Here is a 20,086-nt window from a genome sequence, read left to right as displayed (position 1 = left end):
TTTGTTTTTCTACACAGGTGATGCAGTTTGGCAGGATTGATGGCAATGCCTACATCCTGGACTTCCAGTATCCCTTCTCTGCTGTGCAGGCATTTGCAGTGGCTTTAGCCAATGTTACTCAACGCCTCAAATGAGATGTCCCCTCCCTACTTACCCTGAGTTATATCTGGGATTTAAATGCAATCTGTTGAAGGGGCACAGTTCTTTCATTTGAAATTAATAAACTTTGATTTTGGAGCGGAGACTAAAATCAGCCCTCGTCATAGAGAGAGATACAATCGCGCTGCACTACACAATGCTGCCACTAGAGTTGGTGCAATAAGCATTGGCTGCATTTGCTAAGGATGCCGTCAGATCTGCTCTGTTTGGCAGTCAGTGGCACCTTGCAATGCATGTAGGGCCAAAGAGCTGAGCTTTGGTAATCATCATGCAAATAAATGCTGCTTTAGCTAGAAGAAGGTTATAGTCATGATAACTGATCGGTTAGCTGAGAGAGGAATTGTCAAGGTGCAGTTTTCAAAAGACGCAGCAGTAATACTTGAAAACCACACTCTGGAGATCAAAGTTGTTTTTTTCCCAGAGCGCACAGGTACTACTGGGCACTGAAATCCATTGCTGTACAAAACTTAAGTAAAACAGTTACCACTTTATTATACTGCTTTTGCTTTTAGGATTTTATTAAATGACTAAACATAGTGGAGGGTAGGAGGGTCTTTTTGTTTTTGCTCTCTGCCATTCCTTTTGTTACTATCTCAATCTATCTTGGCTGGAATTGAGGCTTAGATTTATGCATCATTTAGGAGCACTACTAAGAGTTCACACTTTTCACTGTTGTGAAAGGTGCGTCACTGTTAAAAACTTGGGAATGTCAAGGAGTAAATATAGATGAGGTGAACTGCAGTCTTTTCCACATGGTTTCCTGGGACTCTGAAGGAAGAAGAAACGTTACTACATGGATTAATTTATATGTACATTTTTTTGTTTATCTATCCAGAAATTAATTTCAACATAATTGTCATTGTTTGTGATATACAATCTTCATACCCTGTCAACATGGTTTTCAACTTACCTGCTTTATTTGGGAGACTAGTGGCTGAATTTGAATATTGGTGTGTAGTCTGGAGTAATTCAGGAGGGAGGGGCGTACAGAATAGCTTTGACTGACATATCCTGTACTTAGTGAAATATCTACATATGGTGACATGGGCGCAAAAGAAGTCGCCAAGGCCTGGATTGAACAACTCTGGCATGAAGTGATATGTCACCTGCTGTCACTTCTGTGAAGTGAGTGTGTAGTTTTGGGGGCTCTTAAAGACCACACTGAACATGTAAGCAAGGTACAGGAGATATTTTTGTATATTTCACCTATGCCATTTCATACTCTCTTCAGAAGTCATGTAAATACATATCAGTCCTATGTAAATGTAAGATACTTGGGTGACTTTGACAGATGTCTGTTTACACCTGTCTCCACTGTGTTTTAAGTGTAATTTCAGGTGTGGAGCGAAGCTGTAGTACTGTTTAACTCAACAGCTACAACCACAAAAAAAGTTAACAGTTAAGCTGAAATCATTGTCACTGAATCTTTGAAGTCAGAACTCCAATGAAGGATGAAGCTATTGAACTCTGTTCATTTAATAAGCTGACACTGAAATCTGAAAAGCTGTGTTTTGTTTTGTTTTTTCTTTCAGGCAAGTCAAGCTTGTGTTCATGTTGAACTAAGGACACAGAGCAGGGCCAGCTGATGGGAGTGAGGGCAGGAGTACATTATTAGGCACATTGCAAATATCTGCAGTAGGCTTTATTTGAATAAGATGGTAGCCCAAATCAGTAAAAAGGGGCAGTAATATGTAGGCTTAATAACATTAGGTAGGTGTGATTAGGGTCACCTCTAACATTTGTGCCAAAATATGCATTTGCTAAAATTTATAGATGGAACAAATGGGCCTAGAGGGAAGTGTAACTTAATTCTTGATTTAAAGAAAGCTATCACTTTGGACCAGCTTTGTTTTGGTCTCTGAATTGATGAGATCATTACATTCTTTAGTGTGATCTTTCCGTATCACTAGACGCATGGGGGGGGTTGTAGGGATGGGGATTGAAAAAGAATTAAACAAAAAAAAAAGGTGAAAAGAACATAAGCATGTCATAACGAAAGTATCCATCTTTTTGTGTTAGTTGTGCAATATTTTCTTAGGGGGAAAAAATCCTTTGTCATCACTTTTGACCACAGTTTGATACCCTTCTTTTAGTTCAGCATCTCAGTTGCTGGTCTGTACATTTTATTTATGAGATTATTTCCTAAAAGAGATATAGTATCTATACATACTGTATATTGTGGAGTTTTCTGAACATTTTTTGTGTTGTTAAAAATTTGCTACAAGTGTAGCCCAAATTGTGAGATGGGAAGGTGGGGTTGGGATCGGGCAAGATTTCTGTGTTTTGTGAAGTTTGCATTGGATGGAAAAGATGTGAATGAGTAAGTGCCCAGTTTAGTGTAGTCGGTAGACTAGTTATGTAGAGTGTAATTGTCAAGTCAAGGTGTGTCTGTATTCAACTGTGCAGTCTACCAATCCCATCAGTGTTAAATCTATTATCTTTAAACGTGTGTGTGTGGTCATGGCTTCTTACACATATACACACACATCGTTCACATACGTTCACAAGTGTAAGCCACCGAGTTCATGTTGAGAATTGCCTATGGACTTAGGTTAAGGATTCACTTTAAACTGATTTCATGAGATGACCTGTTGTAGATATTGTAGGATTTGGCTTTTCTTTAGAAAAGGTATGTGCTTTGTATTTGTAGATGTAGACTTAAATGACAAAAACACTTGAAAAGAATCTGAGTCTGATTTGGTGACTGAACGTTTATAGTGAATGGATAGTAAGGCATGCCATGTAAATTATTTTATAATTGTATATGTCACGCATCTTTTGAATAAAACGTCATTGTTTCAGGAAAAAAATGCTGTCATGTTTCCTAAATATATCCAGTATCGTTGAATTCAGAGGTGGCTTTGTTCCAAACCTACCTTTGTTCAGCTATTGGACTAGAGTTTACACAAGGTGGCTCTATAGTCTCAAGCAGCAGACTTTTGACGACTCATAGCAGGAAAAGCACAGGAGGAACTAGTACTTTTTAACAATGGCCCAGTTCCATTTAAGTGTCCAGTAAGGCCACTGAGTGAACATGCACAATACCAGCTCCCTGAAACTCAGTTGTGACTTTCTATCTCATAATTATGAGACTTTCAAATGATATTATAATGGTATGAAACAATTCCTCGTGTTTAACTTGGCATCTCACAATTTTGACTTACTATAGCTCATATTTATGAGAAATGTTACCATAATTATGACTTAGTAACTCATAATTATGAGTTGTCTCTGACTCAAATAGAAGTGGCATCATTGCCTTCAAATTCCAATTTATTGCAATGCAAGTTTTTTGTTTTAAAAAAAATATATATAATTGAACAGAGAGCCATTTTGGGGGCGTCTCTATTATCACTTTCCTCAGGACACACGGACCCAGTCTCATAATATCAGAATTATGGCGTTAGATGTGATTACTCGTCATCATGTCAGTCAGTTTGACTCATAGAGAGATCTATACATAAAACACTCCGTCTAGACTGTAATTTGGGTTTAGGTAGGCCTATTTAGAAAATGCTGTATATATGTTTAAATTTATAATATATAAATGTAGTCACTGATGGGTTGATCTAGCCAAAATTCAGTTTGTGAGTTGAAGAACCAAATAGACGAGTCCGTCTCTGTCCGTGGTGCTGAACTCTGATCACGTGACCCTCGTCCCGTGTGTTGGCTATGTCCGCCCCCTTTTTGTTATTTTTACAGGGTTTTTTTTTTTTGTTTCCTTTCTTTGAACCGACACAAACAAAACAGCTTCGGCTGCACTTTCAATTAAACGGCGTAACAATACGGACAGATCATTGCGCTGTTCTCTAAAGGCCGCGGATTGTTTCCCCATCGCCATTTTGAGCCGCCAGACGGCTCGGTGTAATAATGGACAACGACTACTCGTCCGGGTTGGAAAACCCTCTGTACAGCGAGCTGAAATACTTCTGTAGGAAGATACAGGAGGCCTACAACGAGCTGAAGGAGGACCTGACACCTTATCGAGATGATCGCTTTTACAGGTGGGTCTCCTGTTTATCTACTTACACAATTGTAAATCCATTTCCCGCTGCGTTAAGTCACGTTATTATCATGGCGATTTTGGCGTTGTATGCTGTGAAATATAATTTAATAATTTGCACCTTCAGGCATAACAGTTGTATGTATCATGGGCCTGTTGTGTTATGATGGCAGATGCTAACGAGAGGTGTTCATCTCTGAGATGTATGTGTAATTATACTCGTTTATTATATTATATTTTGTCAATTTATATTTTAGATTATGCCAGACCAAGGGGTAGAGCTATGTTAAAATAGACTATTTTACGAAAATATTAGTGGAAATTGAAAAACAATGCAACCCTTTGCATTTTTGTACACATATTCGCAGTATGTACTAAAATGTTACATAATGCCACAATTTAAAAGAGGTAGAGGCCTCTTGATTCCTATCAACGGCAACAAGTGCTGTCTTGTAGAAGGGAATTTAATTATAGGCTACATCTGCATTAAATGGTGGTGAAGCACCATATGCTTAAAAATCTAAATGTTGTCGTTCACATTGGAAGAAATCGTTCCAGCGAATTAAAATCGCTTAAATAGCTCATAAGATTTTGGAAATTAAAAGTCAACGTTGTGCGCATGCGCGATGCATCTTTCAGCCGTTAGATTCATGACCAAACCGGACGCCGTAAATAAAATAAGTCTCAATCACAAAAACAATATGTCGACCTAATGTCTAACATGGAAACGTATATAACAGCTTCACAGACTAAACAAGCACGTATATCTTAAAAAAAAAAAAAAGGAAGACGTAGGACTGAGGGAATCCTTCTGCTTCATTTGTTGCCTGCCGTTACACACTCAAACAGCAAACAGCCACTTTTCCCTTTCACGTTCCCTTCCGCCCCGCCGGCGTCACGTGACCACGGTCCATCCCATCCCATGACGTTGCATTCCGGTTGTCGCAGACTGATGTTGATACACGGATGTGGAGGCACTGCGAAATTTTAACGTTTTTTCTCGGCACCGAGACTTCGAACCGCAATAAATGGAGCTGTAAGTGTAAGATTTGGTCAGCGGATACATCCGAGATATGTCACGAATGTTTAAATGTGTGAGGACAAGTGTTAAAACCACTGTGCAGCTCTTTTCTACCATCTGTTACTGCTCTCCTGAACTAGCATTGAAGTTAGCAATGTTGTAACCGCACCTGATGTAATGTAACACCATTAACCACCAAACAAACATTACTCACGTCGGTTTGTTTCTCTCACTTTCTGCTTGTGACTGGTGATTCTCTTGTGTGTGTTAACTTTTTTAAATGTCTCGCTGTGACAGATTGGCCCCCATGCGGCTCTACACCCTGTCTAAAAGACATTTTGTCTTGGTCTTCGTGTTGTTCCTGATCTGCTTTGCCCTCACAGTCTTCATTGGGATTGCAGGTATGGCTGATAAACATTTCTGCAACACTGGCCCAAGCTGGGTGTTGGTCAGAAGTCATTTTAACACAGACTTTAGGTTTTGAGATACAGTGGAAATTAGTGAGTCATTCTGCTCCATTTCACCACCCACTGTTAGCTCTGATAACAGAGTACTTGAAGAACGTGAACTGCTCTGCTCCTTTCTGGATTTGTGATGTAAAGCTACCTCTTTAGATGCAGACCATCTTGATAACCTTGCTAGCATTGACTAAGTTTGTTGTTAAAGCTGTTAATTCGTTTGATTTATTCAATTCTAGTACTGCTGCACATTTTTCTCCCTGGGCATACGCACCCCTCTGCAATGTCTGTACAATTTTTGGTGGAGGCCAATCCACAGTTTGAGAACCAATCAAAGTCTAATTTAAGAAGCCATATTGTCAGTGTGTTTTTAAAAAAAATCTGATCCCAATGTATAGTTGCTGTTTAATAAAAACAAAAAAGCAGCCTCAGAAAAGAGTGATTGGCAAATTAGTTTATCTCAGTTATTGTTGCGTTAGGGAGTCTTTTCCCTAAAAGAGCGGTTACTTAGGGTGCAGACGCTGTCTAAATTCATTCAGGTAGGATGATGTCCATTACAGTTTAAATAAGTCCACAAAGATATGGTTTGTCCATGTTATTTTTAGTAGACTAAGACATTTTGAGGTCAGTGAGGCTTTTACTTTAAAACAATTTAGTCATTGTGTTTTCATTTCTGTAGGTCCTAGGATTATTTCTGAGCAGGAGCACAATGGTGATCAGTTACTTCTGAAAAACAACTCCGTTAAGGTAAGATAAAAAGGTGTGCGTTGCCATAATGGCAAGCAGTGTACATCAGTGCTACTTGATATGCATGTCCGGGATACTTGTAATGAATGCAATCACTTCACATTCTTGACGATGGATTGGTGCAATATTTGCAGATTTACCACTATCCATAATGCCCAAGTACTATTTTTTTGTTGAATTTGCTTTGTACAGATTGTTGAAATTACTTGAGTTACTGTGAGGGGCAGTTGTATCCTTCCTGTACTACAGACACTTTAACTGGATCTTTTCCGGTTTATTGCCATTCAGCCGTTTGCCAGTTTTTGGCTGCTTTACGTTTGATTGAATTCCTGTGTGTGTGTGTGAGTTGGGGGAAAAAAAGGCTCAGACTCTGTCTCCTATTTTTCACATTGCTTTATCTCTTCTCTCATTTGTCTAAAAAAAACCTGAAGCCATTTCTTATTGTAGTGAATGAGTAGTATACGATTAAAAGTGTTTTGCCATTTCAAGGGTTCATCTTTCTGTGAAGTTACAGATATAGTGATGTATGTATAGAGGATTGGTGGACAGATGTACAGTAAAATGTAATTATAATATTAATATTTTGGTAATATTACATTGTTCTTTACTCTGCGATTCTAACCCTTACCCTTCCACTCTTAATAGTGTATCGTCTTGTGTTAAGGGAAAGTCTTTGTGTTTTGTGTTATGATGTAAGCAAATATACCTTCTTGCTTGAATAACATCTTGTGTGTTTCAGTGATTGCAATTGATAAGTATCCCTTGTAATCATTAACAAATTAATTATGTCATTTGTTGTATGTTTTTAGACTGGGCCCTTCAATCTAGTTTCTCCACCCCTCACCACCTACAACCAGCAGCTATGGCTCACCTGTGTGATTCAGGCAGAACATAGCAATAGTAAGACCACAGATAACAGCTGTTTGCCATGACAGTTGAATGTTAAGGCCATCTCTCTGACACACCTCAAATAGCTTTCTCTTTTTATTATTTTATAAACAAACTTTGCTATGGTTAATAACAACATGTGTTTACTGCTGTCTGTGTCAGTGGGAGACTTCCAGCAGCCTTTCGAGATCAATGTCGAGCTAAAGGGAGTGATGCAGGACGCCAGTGTGATGCACATCAACAACGTGCACCAGAAATCAAGAACGCTACACTGCGGGGCTGTAAGTGTCAATCAGCAACCCAGCCACCTTTCCTCTCGCAGTATGCTGGATTGTTATTACTCATTTAGTCATTACTCATCAGCAGCAACCAGCACAGCAGTGTGAGTTTATGAAATGATATGAGATGAGGTTGCAGTGTAGCGGTGAGTGCAGGATTGAATTTGATCATCATGTTAGATAGACAGATGGTGACGTCCTCAGAGCAGTTCATTGACGTACAGTGCAGTTGGTTTGTTGACTGAACGGACTGTGACGCAGTGTATTTTGTCTCTCTGTACAGAAATGTGATGAAATCATTGTGCTCCATCTGGGCTATCTGAACTACACCCAGTACCAGGTCGTGGTCAGCTTCAAAGGCCTTGAAAATATCACATATGAAATCAAGGTCAAGTTTGTGGTAAGTGACAAACACTTGCAGCATTTGTCTTCCAGCTCATAAAACGAACTCTGTGATATTTGTCTTTCTGTTGCTGCTTTGGATTTTTTCTTTTTCCAAAGTCAGTCAGCCTATTTACTCTCTTTGATTCTCTCCCTTCTATTCTCTTTTTAAAAATTGTTCCTCAGTGGAAAATGTACAACCCAACCTTCTCGCAAGTGGAAATCTGGTTCCGGTTTGTCTTTGTGGTGTTGACCTTTATGGTGACGGTAAGAGCACAGATTACTTTTTAAGAATTTCACATGACCAAAAGATAACTACTAAGATCAGAGACTTTACCACATGCAGGACTAACATTTTTTTCTCTGCATGTCCCAGTGTATGTTTGCACATTCACTGAGGAAGTTTTCTATGAGGGACTGGGGAATAGAACAGCGGTGGATGTCGATCCTGCTCCCTTTGCTGCTACTGTACAATGGTGAGTTTCAGTATTATCTCTCCTCAAGTCATATTTTACCCTCAATTTACCCATCAGGTAACACACCTGTACAATCTGGCATCCCCCATTATGTCACATTTTAACCAATACTGCATTTTATAATCGCAGCCAAAGAACTGCGGTTTCATGTGTCAACTGCAAATGTTACATGTGTCCTGTCCAATTTAAAAGTCCAACTAGAAGTTCAGGTGTGTAGCTTATTGTGCTTTACTGCTTTTGCTGTTCAGATCCATTTTTCCCGTTGTCATTCCTGGTGAACAGCTGGTTTCCAGGGACGCTGGACGCTTTCTTTCAGGCTCTGTTCTTGTGTGCCCTGTTGCTCTTCTGGCTCTGTGCTTATCATGGCATCAGGGTTCAGGTGGGTCTGGTACTATACCTATACTTATTGGTTCCCTCTCCTTTTAAGCTCATAATGAATCTTATTTCGTGTCTTTATTATGTTGTTTCCACAGGGTGAGAGGAAATGTCTGACGTTCTACCTGCCTAAGCTGATCATTGTAGGTCTTCTGTGGCTCTCAGCCGTTACACTGGGCATATGGCAAACGTAAGTCTGACCTCACTGGCCACCAGCAGCCCGATTCAAACTGTGAATTACAACAGGACTGAAAATATCTACTCTCTCTTTCTGAACTTGCAGGGTTAATGAACTCCAAGACCCTACCTATCAGTATAAAGTGGACATAGGGAACTTTCAGGTGAGACTCTTACCTCTAAATAATGAGTTGGATTATTCTTATGGAGTAGCAGTGTTAATGTCTTCTTTTGCCTAGCAGTTCTTTTGCCAGCAAGTCCTGTGTTATTTCTCCAGGGCATGAAGGTCTTCTTCCTGATTGTAGTTGCCCTCTACATCCTCTACCTGATCTTCCTGGTCGTCAGAGCTTGTTCTGAACTCAAGAACATGCCTTACTCAGGTATCACAGCATGCCACACCTCTCTGTATTTGATTCAAGCCAGTTCCTTTTACTATCATAACATTAATGTGCTGTGTGTTTTCAATCACTAGATCTCCGGCTTAGGTTTTTGACAGCGCTGACGTTTGTGGTCCTTGTTATAAGGTGAGTTTTAAGGAAAAGACAAAACCTAAAAGGGACCCTCTTTGTGATTTTTATTTTATTTTATTTTTTATGAGAAGTTTGATAAGGCCCTTTGAGGTTAATATGGTTTAATTTGATCCTGTTGTTCTTTTTGCTCTCTCTCCTCCAGCATGGTCATTCTTTACCTGAGGTTTGGTGCCAAGGCTCTCCAAGACAACTTTGTTGCTGAACTGTCTACTCATTACCAAAACTATATCCTTTCAAACAATATTTCATTTCGACAATGATTTCACTTAAATATACCATGTGAGATGACATGTTGATGTCTTAAATATGTGGGAAATTATTTCTTAACTCCAGACATACCAGCTGAATTTTTATCATTCTATGGCCTACTCAACTTTTACTTGTACACATTAGCATTTGTGTATTCCCCTTCCAAAAATGCACATTATGGTAGGTAATACAGCACAGTTTCCATGCAGTACAAACTAACAAACTAATGTATCAACCTAACTGGTTTTGTTGAATTTCCCAGACTCCCAGTTGAAGGACAACCCTGCTTTCTCCATGCTAAATGACTCAGATGATGAAGTAATATACGGGTAAGCATTTCTTTACTTAATTGCTTTTGTGAATTCTTAACTCCTCACAGTTTGGGAGGTAGTATTCAGTGTGAACTTGCATAAACCAACTGATGTTTTCTTTGACTTTGTAAAGGAGTGATTATGAAGACATGCCTTTACAAAACGGACGCGCTATAAAAGCAACCACCAAGTACCAGGATGAGAGTGACAGTGACTGATGGGATCTCTGACTGGCGTGTCGTTCCTCTTTTGTGTCCGCGTTGGAAACTATGAGAATACAATACAACAAATGATCATGTGTATGTGTAAATAAGCAGTACTTGCATTGGTAATAAGAAATGATATCCCGTAAGTGTACATAAATATATTTTTAAAAAATAAGAATAAGATATTCCATTGTCTACTGAATGTACTATACTTTTGCTGAAAGTTGAGGCATGTAGCCACTCAAACTTCTTCATTGTTTATGCTTTCAATCTTATTGGAAATACAATTTTTACCAATTTGTAAACTTTTTTTCCTCATAACCAGCATTTATATGCTTCATAACCTGATCGGGAAAAGTGCTACTATTAATTGGAGATTTTTTTTGAGTGTGAAATCAATGTTATTTTCAATGCTTTTTGTTGAACCACTGTTGTCATTCTGTACTTGCACTGTGTTGTTTTTGCCATTCCTTTCCGCTCTCTGACAGTCTGAGATTAATGAGAATGCATATATCTGGCCAAAGCTGAGTAACATTACCGGTATACTGGTGGTAGAACGTAAAGGAAGCTTATGCTGCAGCAGCCGTAAGTGCATTCTTACAGTACGTTGTGGCTTGCCAGCACTAACATAATTGATGAACAGGGAATTCAAGTGCCATAGCAATGTTGGCTGTTGACAAATTCTCTTTGCCCTCAGACGTCTTTAAAAAAAATACAGAGAGCCTTAACTGGAGTAGGTACCACTTATCTTTTTACCACTACTCTTACCAATTTTTCCCATGGAAAGAAGCTTTGTAATTGCACTTATAATAATAATTGTATTTATTTTGCCAAAAAGTGATGACATTTCATGCTGTATTATCTCACAACATGGTGTTGTGTGGATTTTACACAACTTTATGTAAATGGACTACTGATCTACCATGATAAACATTTCTTCACATAACAGTAGTTACACCATTGGCCAAATATATTTAGCCTTATGTAGAACATTTTATTTCAAGAAATCATTTTTTCTCCTGTATCTTTCCTTATATTGCCTACAATGTGAGACTTGCTACTCTCTCCTTTGTTTTATAACACTGGAGCTAATGGACAAACACAGCCAAAACAAATGTGCTAATATCTCAATATGTATTCTAATCAAGATGGTGCCTTGTCTTTACATCACTCTGTTTTCTTCTAAATGGACTGCAGTCTCAGATTTGTAAATGCTTTGACACAAATGTACATAAATGTGATGATCATTTAAGGTGGTTAAATGAGGTTGTTTTGGGTCCTGATATGTAGGAAGTTCTTGCAGTTTTTGTTGCTTTATGAGATAAAAGCTGTACATGTAGCACTCTGTCATGTCACATGTAAATAAAGCAAAGTATGCACAGTACAGTATTGGTTTAATCAATTGCACTTAATATAAAAACACAACAGTTTATTCAAAAATAGCCAACATGACCAAACATAACATGCTGGTTCTCAAAAATACACAAAATCCTACACATTTCAAACACTTCAGGTACACTGTAGTTGGTTCAGATGGCTAGCCCAAAAACACTGACGATACAGTACATGAATTTGTTTTCCCATCTCACTGCACAGCTTCCTGTTGGATGTAATAAACAATAAATTCAGTGACAGTATTGCGTCCACATTTAAAGTCAGTGACAAAATACTACCAGTTTCTGAAAGCTGACCACTCAAAAGCTTGACTGAAGCATTTTTAAGGCTGCCTTGCTCAAGAGCACAGTGATAGTTGCTGACAGAAGAGAAAACATTACTTATCATCTCTTGCTCTATCCATTTACAAGATTGTCATGCAAATATTTTTATTCTTAAAAACATAACTTGAGAGAAACCACTCATACAGCACATTGTAGATCATTCAAAAGCTGCATATATATTTACCATCACTAGAGTTGTCCCAGAAGCATGTGCTGGCTGTTTGCAGACCAGCTCCATTTTTCTGCATGATGATACAGGTTACTGTGGGAAAACACAAACTTCTTTTAATACCAACTTCAGAGTCCAAGGATCATCAGAATTTTATTGTTTTACTTATTAATATTACTGAGGCAGCAGCGTATATACCAATATATTTGAAAGGCTTCCCCAGCTTGCTGAGTTGACTGAGGCACTGCTCCACTACACTGGTGGTCCACTGGTTCACTCTGCTGTGCTGGTAGGCATTTCCTCCTATGGCTGCTTCTACTGACTAGAGACAAGTCAAACAAAGCGGTGTTCAGAATTGAGAACTGATCAACATACATAATGTTATACCTTTTAATAGCTTTATAATGATGCTGTAATACAAGTCAAATCACAAATTAGCCTTAAGGGACATTGAATAGTTTATACTATACAGAATATATAGTATAATATGTTATAAATCCATGACTTTGAAATCCGCCTCATATAACACAACTTAACCAGCAAAATAATGTATAAAATTGTACTGAAAATGCGTATTAATTAGTCTGTTGTGGGTATAAATTCTATGGGTACAGATATGGACGGTGCCTAGCAACCTATACAGTGTCCTTAGCAACCAACAGGTAAACACAAAGTTGCTAGCTAGCGGTAGCAATGAGCCGATAAAATCAAAACTTTGAGGATAAACTGAAAGGCTTCCAGACTGTCTTTTGCTTACCTCTTTAATTATTTTGCTCACTTCTTCAACGACGAACACAGTCTGTTTGGTGGGAAACAAAACAGTGCAGTTTAAGCTAGCCAGCCGACATGGCTATTCGCCTTCTACTTTCTAGCCAAACGATTACATGTCAGTTAACTTACAACCTTAGAAAAACTTTAACTTAAATGATAGAATTTTGTGGTAATATCTGAGTGTTATTTCCATGCGATAACAATACATGCAATAACTAGTTTCAAGTACCAAACCCACCTCATCTTCTGTCTGATAGTCGTCCATGGCTACTGCCTCCGTTGTCAAGTGAACCAGGTTACCCAGGAATAAGACTTCCGGTCTTATTTCTTCAGAATAAGGTGTCGTCTTTACAAATCTACAGGACTCGGGAACTGACTGAAAACCCAATTTTCTTAGCAGAAAAAGGAAATAATTCAGAAAAAAGCATGAATTCAATCATAGTTCGGCTCATCGACGCTCTAAGTGAGCTATGTGTGCTCGTGGTAAAGCAGTTGTTCACCAAATTCTCCAAGATAAAACATAAATCACTAATGGTCTTAAACTAGCTAAAATCATGCAAAATAATTAATCGATTGGCTCAACGGATTATCTATAAAATATCCAAAATAATAAAAAATGCCAGAGTTACCAGCAACTTCGGCAATGCAAAATCAAACAGCAGCCTTTTGTAAGACGGAGAAAAGTAAGCAATTCCCCTTGAAATGTTCGGTATTTTACTTGATAAATAACCTAGACAGTTATTAAATTTGTCTTTAATTAATTTTCATTCGACCAAGTAATTGATTAATCATCGAGTCTCAGCACTACACATAACTGTATTAGTAGCCCCGGTATGCTGAAAAATGGCAACTTATTGTATCAGTCCCACTCCGGCCAAAAACATGTAGCAGCTAGTCCTGTTATATAGCTGCATGTCACACACTGAAATCTGCAGCCACTTTGGATTACATTTTATTTGTATTGCCAGTAAACGGCTACTGTCTTGATAAATAAATCTCACAGCTTTATTACAAAAAACCGGGAAAAGACCTCCCACTGCGGGTCATTTGCAGAAAACGTTTTATTCAACGTCACGTAACGTTAATGTTCAACTGACGCAGTCAGATTTCACACTTGCTGTCAGGTAACCGTTACTACTCGACTCGTCGTCTGCGTAGATGGAAATTAATTTCAGGTAGGTTAATGTTTTTACAAACCGCAGTCTTTTTACTTTACGTCTAATGTTTAAGGTAACGTTATAGTGTTTGCTTGTCGTAATGATTTATGAAGTGAAGGGTTGTTGCATGTTGTTAACGTGACCGCTACGCTAAGCTAACTGACATGCTAGCTAAAGTTGCAAGGGGCAGTTTAATGCTAACGTTATAGTCGTTATTTTGCTAGTATTTAGTTAAAGTCGTTCTGTTTTAGCGTTAATGCCAACTAAATCACTAGTTAGCTAATTAAACCTGGAAGGAAGCGCCCACATGTATAGTTAATTAATCTGTCTCACATGGACGTTAACTAAGGTAGGAGGTTATTAGATAAAACATTCACTCTCATTACCATTATCATTACCCTTTTCTTACGCCATTGCTATTAACTAACGCTAATATCAACCGTCGAGGTTCTCTTGAAATAAAGTGCGCTTTTTAATTGTTGCTGGGTCCATGAGTGCAGGATTAAAGTGCGCATTCACGTTGAAATTCGCGCAAAATATCAGAATCACTTGAAATTTGCGCAGTTAAGCGTTACATGTCTACTCTCACAAGTTGAAATAGTTTAAAATCCGGATACCAATTTGAACAGCTACTTAAAAATGTTTAACTTATTAATGAATAGCGTTATTGCACTCCGCTTCTAAATATAGACATCGGTTGTTACATTACCACGTTTATTTTGAAAACAGAAATACCGGAAGTTGGATGAGTTCAGCTGCTAGCTTGATGTACTGGGTCTGTCCCATGAGCGTTTTTGTACTAAAGTACCCAACTGTGATATTTTGATTGATTTTACACATTTGTTCAGATTATCATGGCCTCTAATTTGCCAATATTGAAATGTGTACATTTAGGGTTAGTTAAGTAAGCAAGTACATGGCTTACTTATGAGCGGTTGAAGTGTCAGACTGAGTGCAGTGTCCTGCATAGTTTCCTTCACCAGAGGGAGACAGAGCTCAATTTATCTTTGTGAAAGCGTTAGCTCTCAAAGTTAAACTTGTGTATTTTGTTCGCTTTCATCCACACACGCGCTTCTGTTATTAGAGATAGTTATATCTAATCTCAATCATATAGTTTAACTGAATAAACAAACAATTCTACCGTCATTCAAACTATAAATAGGACTTTAAGTTATACTTTTCGTAGTGATGGCTTATTGGTCAGTAGCACAACACGTGACCAGAAATAGCATTAACCCGCGTTCACTATCACCACGTTCCGTAACTAAAATGTGTAATTTGGTGTGCTAGTTTGTGCTGATTAGTCACTAAACATCAAACTGCGCTTTTACACTGTGTTGGTATATTTTTGTAGTTTTTGAAATTATGTTCAACCGTGAGTGAGAGTCACAGTGAGGAGAATGACCCTCCCACTTCGCTCAGTATTTGGTATCGCTTCTCGGCCTTTTGGCTAAGATCAAGTGTAGTATCTGTTCTTATCAGTTTAATATCTGATACGTCCCCTACCCGGGGACCATATATTAAATTGATTTTTGGAACAGGGAGATGGAATAGGGGCTTGCTCCGTCCACTCCACGCATCGACCTGGTATTGCAGTATCTCCAGGAACGGTGCACCCCCCTCTAAATGTGAAAAATTAACAATGGGTGGAAACACTTAAAAGACTTTTTGTGGTGTAATAATTAAATGCATATCGTTTGTACGTTGTCGTGTTAGGCTGCATTGTCTGTTATCTTTGAGTTGCGAGAAAGAGGCTGCAAAGCGGTGACATGTTACATGCATGCAACTGTTGAGTGAGACAAGGAGATTGCAAAGAGAAATGCGCTGTGTTCACTGTCCTTTCCACATTTGAGAAAAATTTAAAAACATCATTTTAATTTTAAATCCTTACCCTGATTGATTGGATTGATTATTTTATATTATGTTTTACTCTCTAGTTCTGCTCATTCCCCCAAAGTGAAAATCCTGACTGGTTTTACAGCCTGAGAAACACTGTATACGTGTGCACTTTAGTTGAGTGATATAAATTATTTTTCTTGCTGTTGGCCATATATAGAAAAAGATACAGTGTATATAAATTACTGTTGTTGAACTGTATTGTGATACTACTGTATGTTATTGTTGTTTCATATATTTTAAGATTTAAGTAATTATTCCATATATAAAGGTAGATCTTCTGAACTCCTGTCACTAACAAGGTTGAGTTCAGCATACTCCTGATGGAAAACTGAGCTCTTAAATCTACAGAGGAGTAAATTACTCCCTACAGTCAGGCTGGCATGCCAGTCGAGTACCGCTTAACTTGTGCCTACTGTTTAGACAAACACAGTGCCAGCCAAAGTGCAGCCACACTTCAGTATTTATCCTGGATGTTTCTTAAAGATGTTAGCATGAAAAGAGCTGGTTAGTCCTTATTGAAACTTGGTCTGGTGAGTTGCTGTGGGTTACACTGTTTTCTGAACTCCTCTCGCATGTTTATGTGCCCCTCTAATTGTTGCAGGGTACACCAGTGTTTGTCCATGCTGGGCCCTTTGCCAACATCGCCCATGGCAACTCCTCAGTGCTGGCGGACAAGCTGGCTTTGAAGTTGGTTGGACAGGACGGCTTTGTGGGTAAGAGCACACAGTCCGCACATATAGATCATGCACAACCACAAAACCTTTGGGGATGACAGACAACAAGATTTTTAACTGTAGCGTCTAGGAGCCCCAGATGTGGAAGAATTTAAGGCATAAGCTTCCTTAGCAGGGCAGATTGAACTAGAGAAGGCAGTTTCTGAAGACAGTGTGGTGTGAATGCTGGATGTGGAAGAGCTGATGCTAAACTGCATTGCTGGCCTTAATAGTTGAATAATACCACTAAGGTATGAAAGATGTGGATCATTTTAAGTTTATGTATTTAATTTTTTTTCAACATTATCTTTATTGGTTTTGTAACATAACAAAAAAAGAAGCATCTGCATTTGATATGTTTCTCCACTCTTTTAATCAGGTTTTTCCTTTAATTTGTCTCCCATCTGTATACAGCATGTTAAAATCCTATTTTGCACAGCGACCAGTGTTGTTCACACTCCAGAGCAGTAGGTGGCAGTAGCAGGAATGTCAGTTGCCCACCAGCAGGAAACAAAGAAACAGGAAGTGGTAGTATTGTCAGAAAACGTTTGAGATTTGTGTGTTTTTATTGTTTCCTCTGAATTTCAAATGTGGATCAAACAACTTTTGATTGTAGTATGATTTAGCCTCGGGTCACTTGAACCTGCTGTAAGGCAGTTACTTATTTGTTGGAGGTAAAATAGATACAACTGGTGATTTTAGGTTAGCTTTTGATGTGGAAATACAGCATTGCATGATGGGAAATATAACCATTATTTAGTAAAATGTAAAAAGCCTTAGTACAGAACTGTCTCTTCTGTATTAAATTCCTGCAGATTCACACACACACACACACACACACTCTCTCTCTCTCTCACAACCCTCTGGTTTTGGTCATTTACAGATGGTCAGGACCCTAAGTCAGTATGGTATGTCTGTGAAAGACTCCCTCGTCTCTGATCTGTACAACTCATACTTACCTGGCAGGGGAGATACCATGATCAAGAAGGTGGTTCACCCAGGGTGAGGCTTAACCATTGCACTCCGGTTGAGCTGACCTCTGCGAATTCCCCAAATGTGGGAATCTCGACTGCATAATTTCTGGTAGTGGGGGACTGCGTTCGCGCTCTCCCCTGATAACATGTAAAATGAAAAGTCGATAGAAGCATAATAGCTGACATACTGCTAGGAGAAGTTAAATGTTATGCAGATCACCTTTAGAAAAGCATATCCAAGAGTTTGATGTTGAGTGCTGTGAAGCTGTTCAAGTTTCGATACAAGTATGGATCAATAAAAAATAAAAAAAATCATAGTCTATGTGTCCATTCCACGCATCAACTAAGTATTGCAGTACTTCCTAGATTAATGCACCCCTAAACTTGTGAAAATAAAAATGGATGAAATATCACTGCCCATGTAGGTGTATGATAGCATTAAATAGTACATTGAAGTCAGGCTGTAAGAGTAAGACTGTAAAGTACGTGTAATCCGAACCCCTAAGGTCATGATTTGTGATCATTGCTGATGATCTGGAATTTTTGGTAATGTGAGGATTGCATGGCTTAAACTACAGAAAATCTTTGCATCAAATTATAAATTATATATATACTTGGCAACTCCAAGTATTTTGGAAATACTTACAAGTAAGATATTTTATGTGTCACTTACAGGACCACAACATGTTTTACATGACATAACATGCTGACTTGCCTCAACCAAAAATCTATTGATCGACTCCAGGCTGTACACAACTCAGCTGCCAGGCTTTTAACCAGAACATAGAAACGTGATCATATAACTCCTGTTTTAGCCTCTTACACTGGCTCCCAGTATGTTTTAGAATAGATTTTAATGATTGAAATAAGAAATTACATTTCTCACTGCCAGACCCATGGTAGGAAAAAAATAAAACAATTCTGCACCTATATGCACCTTTTGACTCTTTATTTTGGTTCTGACTCTCACTGCTTTCATCAACTCCATAAAAATATATAGGCAGATGTAGAACGACTCAACTCAAATCAGCTATTTAAACTAAGATCAAGAAACAATCAAATGTATTCAACAAATTTCATAATGGACATAATTAAAACACAGCACAAATTAAGCCAACACAACACACACTGTGCAACCAAGAAGCAAAATGAATGTGCTTTTTAAATTTAAGTTTTTTCACATTAATGTAACAAAATTGAGCAACTGCTCCATTTCAGTCTGTAGTTAAAACATTACAAACCATTCATTTAAAGACAAACTTTTAAACAGTCCAAAGTCCAAGAAGAGAGAGTTCTTAGGAAAAGTTTAGGGTTATTTTTGTGTAACGGGGAATGAATTCTGGTCCATTAACTCGCCAACTCTCTCCTGGAGGGTGTGAACCACCTCTGCCAGGATGAAGAGGTGTGTGTCGTCAAGGTCCTTGAGGATGAACTTCTTTCCCAGGGCCATTTTTTCATCCAGGTAGAGGAGAAACTGTTTCATGGCAGGATCACTGGTCCAGTGAGCAGAGGGGAGCAAGGGCAAACAACTTCATAAGTCATTACATTCTGCACAAATGTGATGAATAATGTACTTAGACAATGTACATGTAATGTACATTTCATCATATGAGTTTTATTTTGTTTAACAGCCTAATTTTCACCAAAATTACTTTATCTAGATGCAATGATTTCTGGGCAACAGTTTTCCTTACCATTCAACAAGGACACCTTTGTGTACGTTGACCATGTTGACAGGTGCAGAGAAAACAGCAGTCGATGCGAATTAAAATACTCAAAACCTGCAGCACAACATGAGTAATGTTAGCTAACGTAGCAAAAGGTTAACTTAGGACAGTAAATTCCATTCAAGAAACGTAAACCAAAAATCCAAAAGTTAGGCATGTTTGGATCTCGGTGTTTTTTAACGAGGCAATTTTCTTAACATAACTTAACGTTATCTCATAAAACAAAAACAGTTAATTAACGTTAGTGTTTAAAGACGACTGCTAAGCTAGCTTTTGATTTGAGCCTGGTTAGCTTGTTAGCGCTAACGTTAGTTCAAAAGTACATAACTATATTCTGCTAAGTACTGCGATTTTCAAATATTGAGCAGAACAAGCTATCAATAAATATGTACATGCCTGGCAACATCCAACCTAAGGAGTTAAAGGGATGAGAGACGGGCTTTCACTAACCTGATAGCTGCGGTTGTTTCATGTGCTAACCTTTCAAAGCATTAGCGATGTGTCGGTCGCGAACGAGTCGGCTCTATGAGCCGGCTCCCGTCTGAGAGCCGATTAGAGCAGAAATATTTTTTGTTTCATATTATATCATAGAAATTAAATTGAAATATACTGTATGTGTCTGTATAGAGCTGTGTAATTATTTATTAACCATACTATTTTATTAGTATGGTGTTATTTGTTATATATAACTATAAGAAT

General features: G+C 38.3%; 4 protein-coding genes, 1 long non-coding RNA gene and 2 other non-coding genes across 11 annotated transcripts in view; 5 read left to right on the top strand and 2 right to left on the bottom strand.

Moving 5' to 3' along the window:
• tulp4a (TUB like protein 4a) overlaps positions 1–2,969 on the top strand; it is a 32,631-nt gene extending 29,662 nt beyond the window's left edge. For all 3 annotated transcript variants that reach the window (XM_044168462.1, XM_044168464.1, XM_044168463.1), the window contains exon 14: positions 18–2,969. In XM_044168462.1, the coding sequence (XP_044024397.1) occupies positions 18–134 (117 nt within the window). In that variant the 3' untranslated portion in view covers positions 135–2,969. The remainder of the gene's footprint in view (positions 1–17) is intronic.
• Positions 2,970–3,842: 873 nt separating this feature from the next.
• tmem181 (transmembrane protein 181) lies at positions 3,843–11,643 on the top strand. 2 transcript variants are annotated; one of them, XM_044168453.1, is made up of 17 exons: positions 3,843–4,163; positions 5,481–5,584; positions 6,321–6,388; positions 7,198–7,288; positions 7,439–7,557; positions 7,838–7,954; positions 8,122–8,202; positions 8,312–8,411; positions 8,660–8,790; positions 8,885–8,976; positions 9,070–9,127; positions 9,241–9,343; positions 9,436–9,487; positions 9,636–9,718; positions 9,833–9,922; positions 10,005–10,071; positions 10,187–11,643. In XM_044168453.1, exons 1-17 carry the CDS (start codon positions 4,030–4,032, stop codon positions 10,269–10,271), a joined length of 1,575 nt encoding a protein of 524 aa, XP_044024388.1. In that variant the 5' UTR covers positions 3,843–4,029; the 3' UTR covers positions 10,272–11,643. The 2 variants fall into 2 exon arrangements, with proteins under 2 accessions (XP_044024388.1, XP_044024389.1); XM_044168454.1 differs by lacking the exon at positions 3,843–4,163 and adding an exon at positions 5,036–5,198.
• On the bottom strand, positions 11,637–13,284 carry dynlt1b (dynein light chain Tctex-type 1b). The gene is made up of 5 exons (XM_044168458.1): positions 13,156–13,284; positions 12,904–12,945; positions 12,345–12,468; positions 12,162–12,239; positions 11,637–11,859 (listed from the first exon to the last, which is right to left on the bottom strand). The coding sequence occupies exons 1-5, from the start codon at positions 13,180–13,182 to the stop codon at positions 11,789–11,791; spliced, it is 342 nt and encodes a 113-aa protein (XP_044024393.1). The 5' UTR covers positions 13,183–13,284; the 3' UTR covers positions 11,637–11,788.
• Positions 13,285–13,430: 146 nt separating this feature from the next.
• On the top strand, positions 13,431–17,802 carry LOC122862784. The gene is made up of 3 exons (XR_006374846.1): positions 13,431–14,092; positions 16,575–16,686; positions 17,101–17,802. It is a non-coding gene; the product is annotated as an uncharacterized LOC122862784 (long non-coding RNA).
• LOC122863730 lies at positions 15,505–15,695 on the top strand. Its single transcript, XR_006375079.1, has one exon. It is a non-coding gene; the product is annotated as a U2 spliceosomal RNA (small nuclear RNA).
• LOC122863729 lies at positions 17,638–17,801 on the top strand. Its single transcript, XR_006375078.1, has one exon. It is a non-coding gene; the product is annotated as a U1 spliceosomal RNA (small nuclear RNA).
• Positions 17,803–18,594: 792 nt separating the features above from the next.
• gtf2h5 (general transcription factor IIH, polypeptide 5) lies at positions 18,595–19,973 on the bottom strand. 2 transcript variants are annotated; one of them, XM_044168459.1, is made up of 3 exons: positions 19,838–19,973; positions 19,355–19,441; positions 18,595–19,153 (listed from the first exon to the last, which is right to left on the bottom strand). In XM_044168459.1, the coding sequence occupies exons 2-3, from the start codon at positions 19,387–19,389 to the stop codon at positions 18,973–18,975; spliced, it is 216 nt and encodes a 71-aa protein (XP_044024394.1). In that variant the 5' UTR covers positions 19,390–19,441; positions 19,838–19,973; the 3' UTR covers positions 18,595–18,972. The 2 variants fall into 2 exon arrangements, with proteins under 2 accessions (XP_044024394.1, XP_044024395.1); XM_044168460.1 differs by having other exon boundaries at positions 19,784–19,844.
• Between the last annotated feature and the right edge of the window lie 113 nt (positions 19,974–20,086).

The sequence above is a fragment of the Siniperca chuatsi genome, linkage group LG16 (genome assembly GCF_020085105.1).
Source record: "Siniperca chuatsi isolate FFG_IHB_CAS linkage group LG16, ASM2008510v1, whole genome shotgun sequence".
Lineage (NCBI taxonomy): Eukaryota > Metazoa > Chordata > Actinopteri > Centrarchiformes > Sinipercidae > Siniperca > Siniperca chuatsi.
This window is presented reverse-complemented; position numbering and strand designations above follow the sequence as displayed.

Bases quoted from the DNA above. Each gene is read 5' to 3' on its own strand.
- tmem181 (XM_044168453.1), top strand. From the start codon at position 4,030: ATGGACAACGACTACTCGTCCGGGTTGGAAAACCCTCTGTACAGCGAG. The intron at 4,164-5,480 runs GTGGGTCTCCTG...TCGCTGTGACAG, and splicing joins CGAGATGATCGCTTTTACAG to ATTGGCCCCCATGCGGCTCT. The intron at 8,791-8,884 runs GTGGGTCTGGTA...TTGTTTCCACAG, and splicing joins ATCATGGCATCAGGGTTCAG to GGTGAGAGGAAATGTCTGAC.
- dynlt1b (XM_044168458.1), bottom strand. From the start codon at position 13,182: ATGGACGACTATCAGACAGAAGATGAG. The intron at 12,946-13,155 runs GTGGGTTTGGTA...CCCACCAAACAG, and splicing joins ACTATCAGACAGAAGATGAG to ACTGTGTTCGTCGTTGAAGA. The intron at 11,860-12,161 runs GTAAATATATAT...TACATCCAACAG, and splicing joins CTGGGACAACTCTAGTGATG to GAAGCTGTGCAGTGAGATGG.
- gtf2h5 (XM_044168459.1), bottom strand. From the start codon at position 19,389: ATGGTCAACGTACACAAAGGTGTCCTTGTTGAATG. The intron at 19,154-19,354 runs GTAAGGAAAACT...TCACTGGACCAG, and splicing joins AAAGGTGTCCTTGTTGAATG to TGATCCTGCCATGAAACAGT.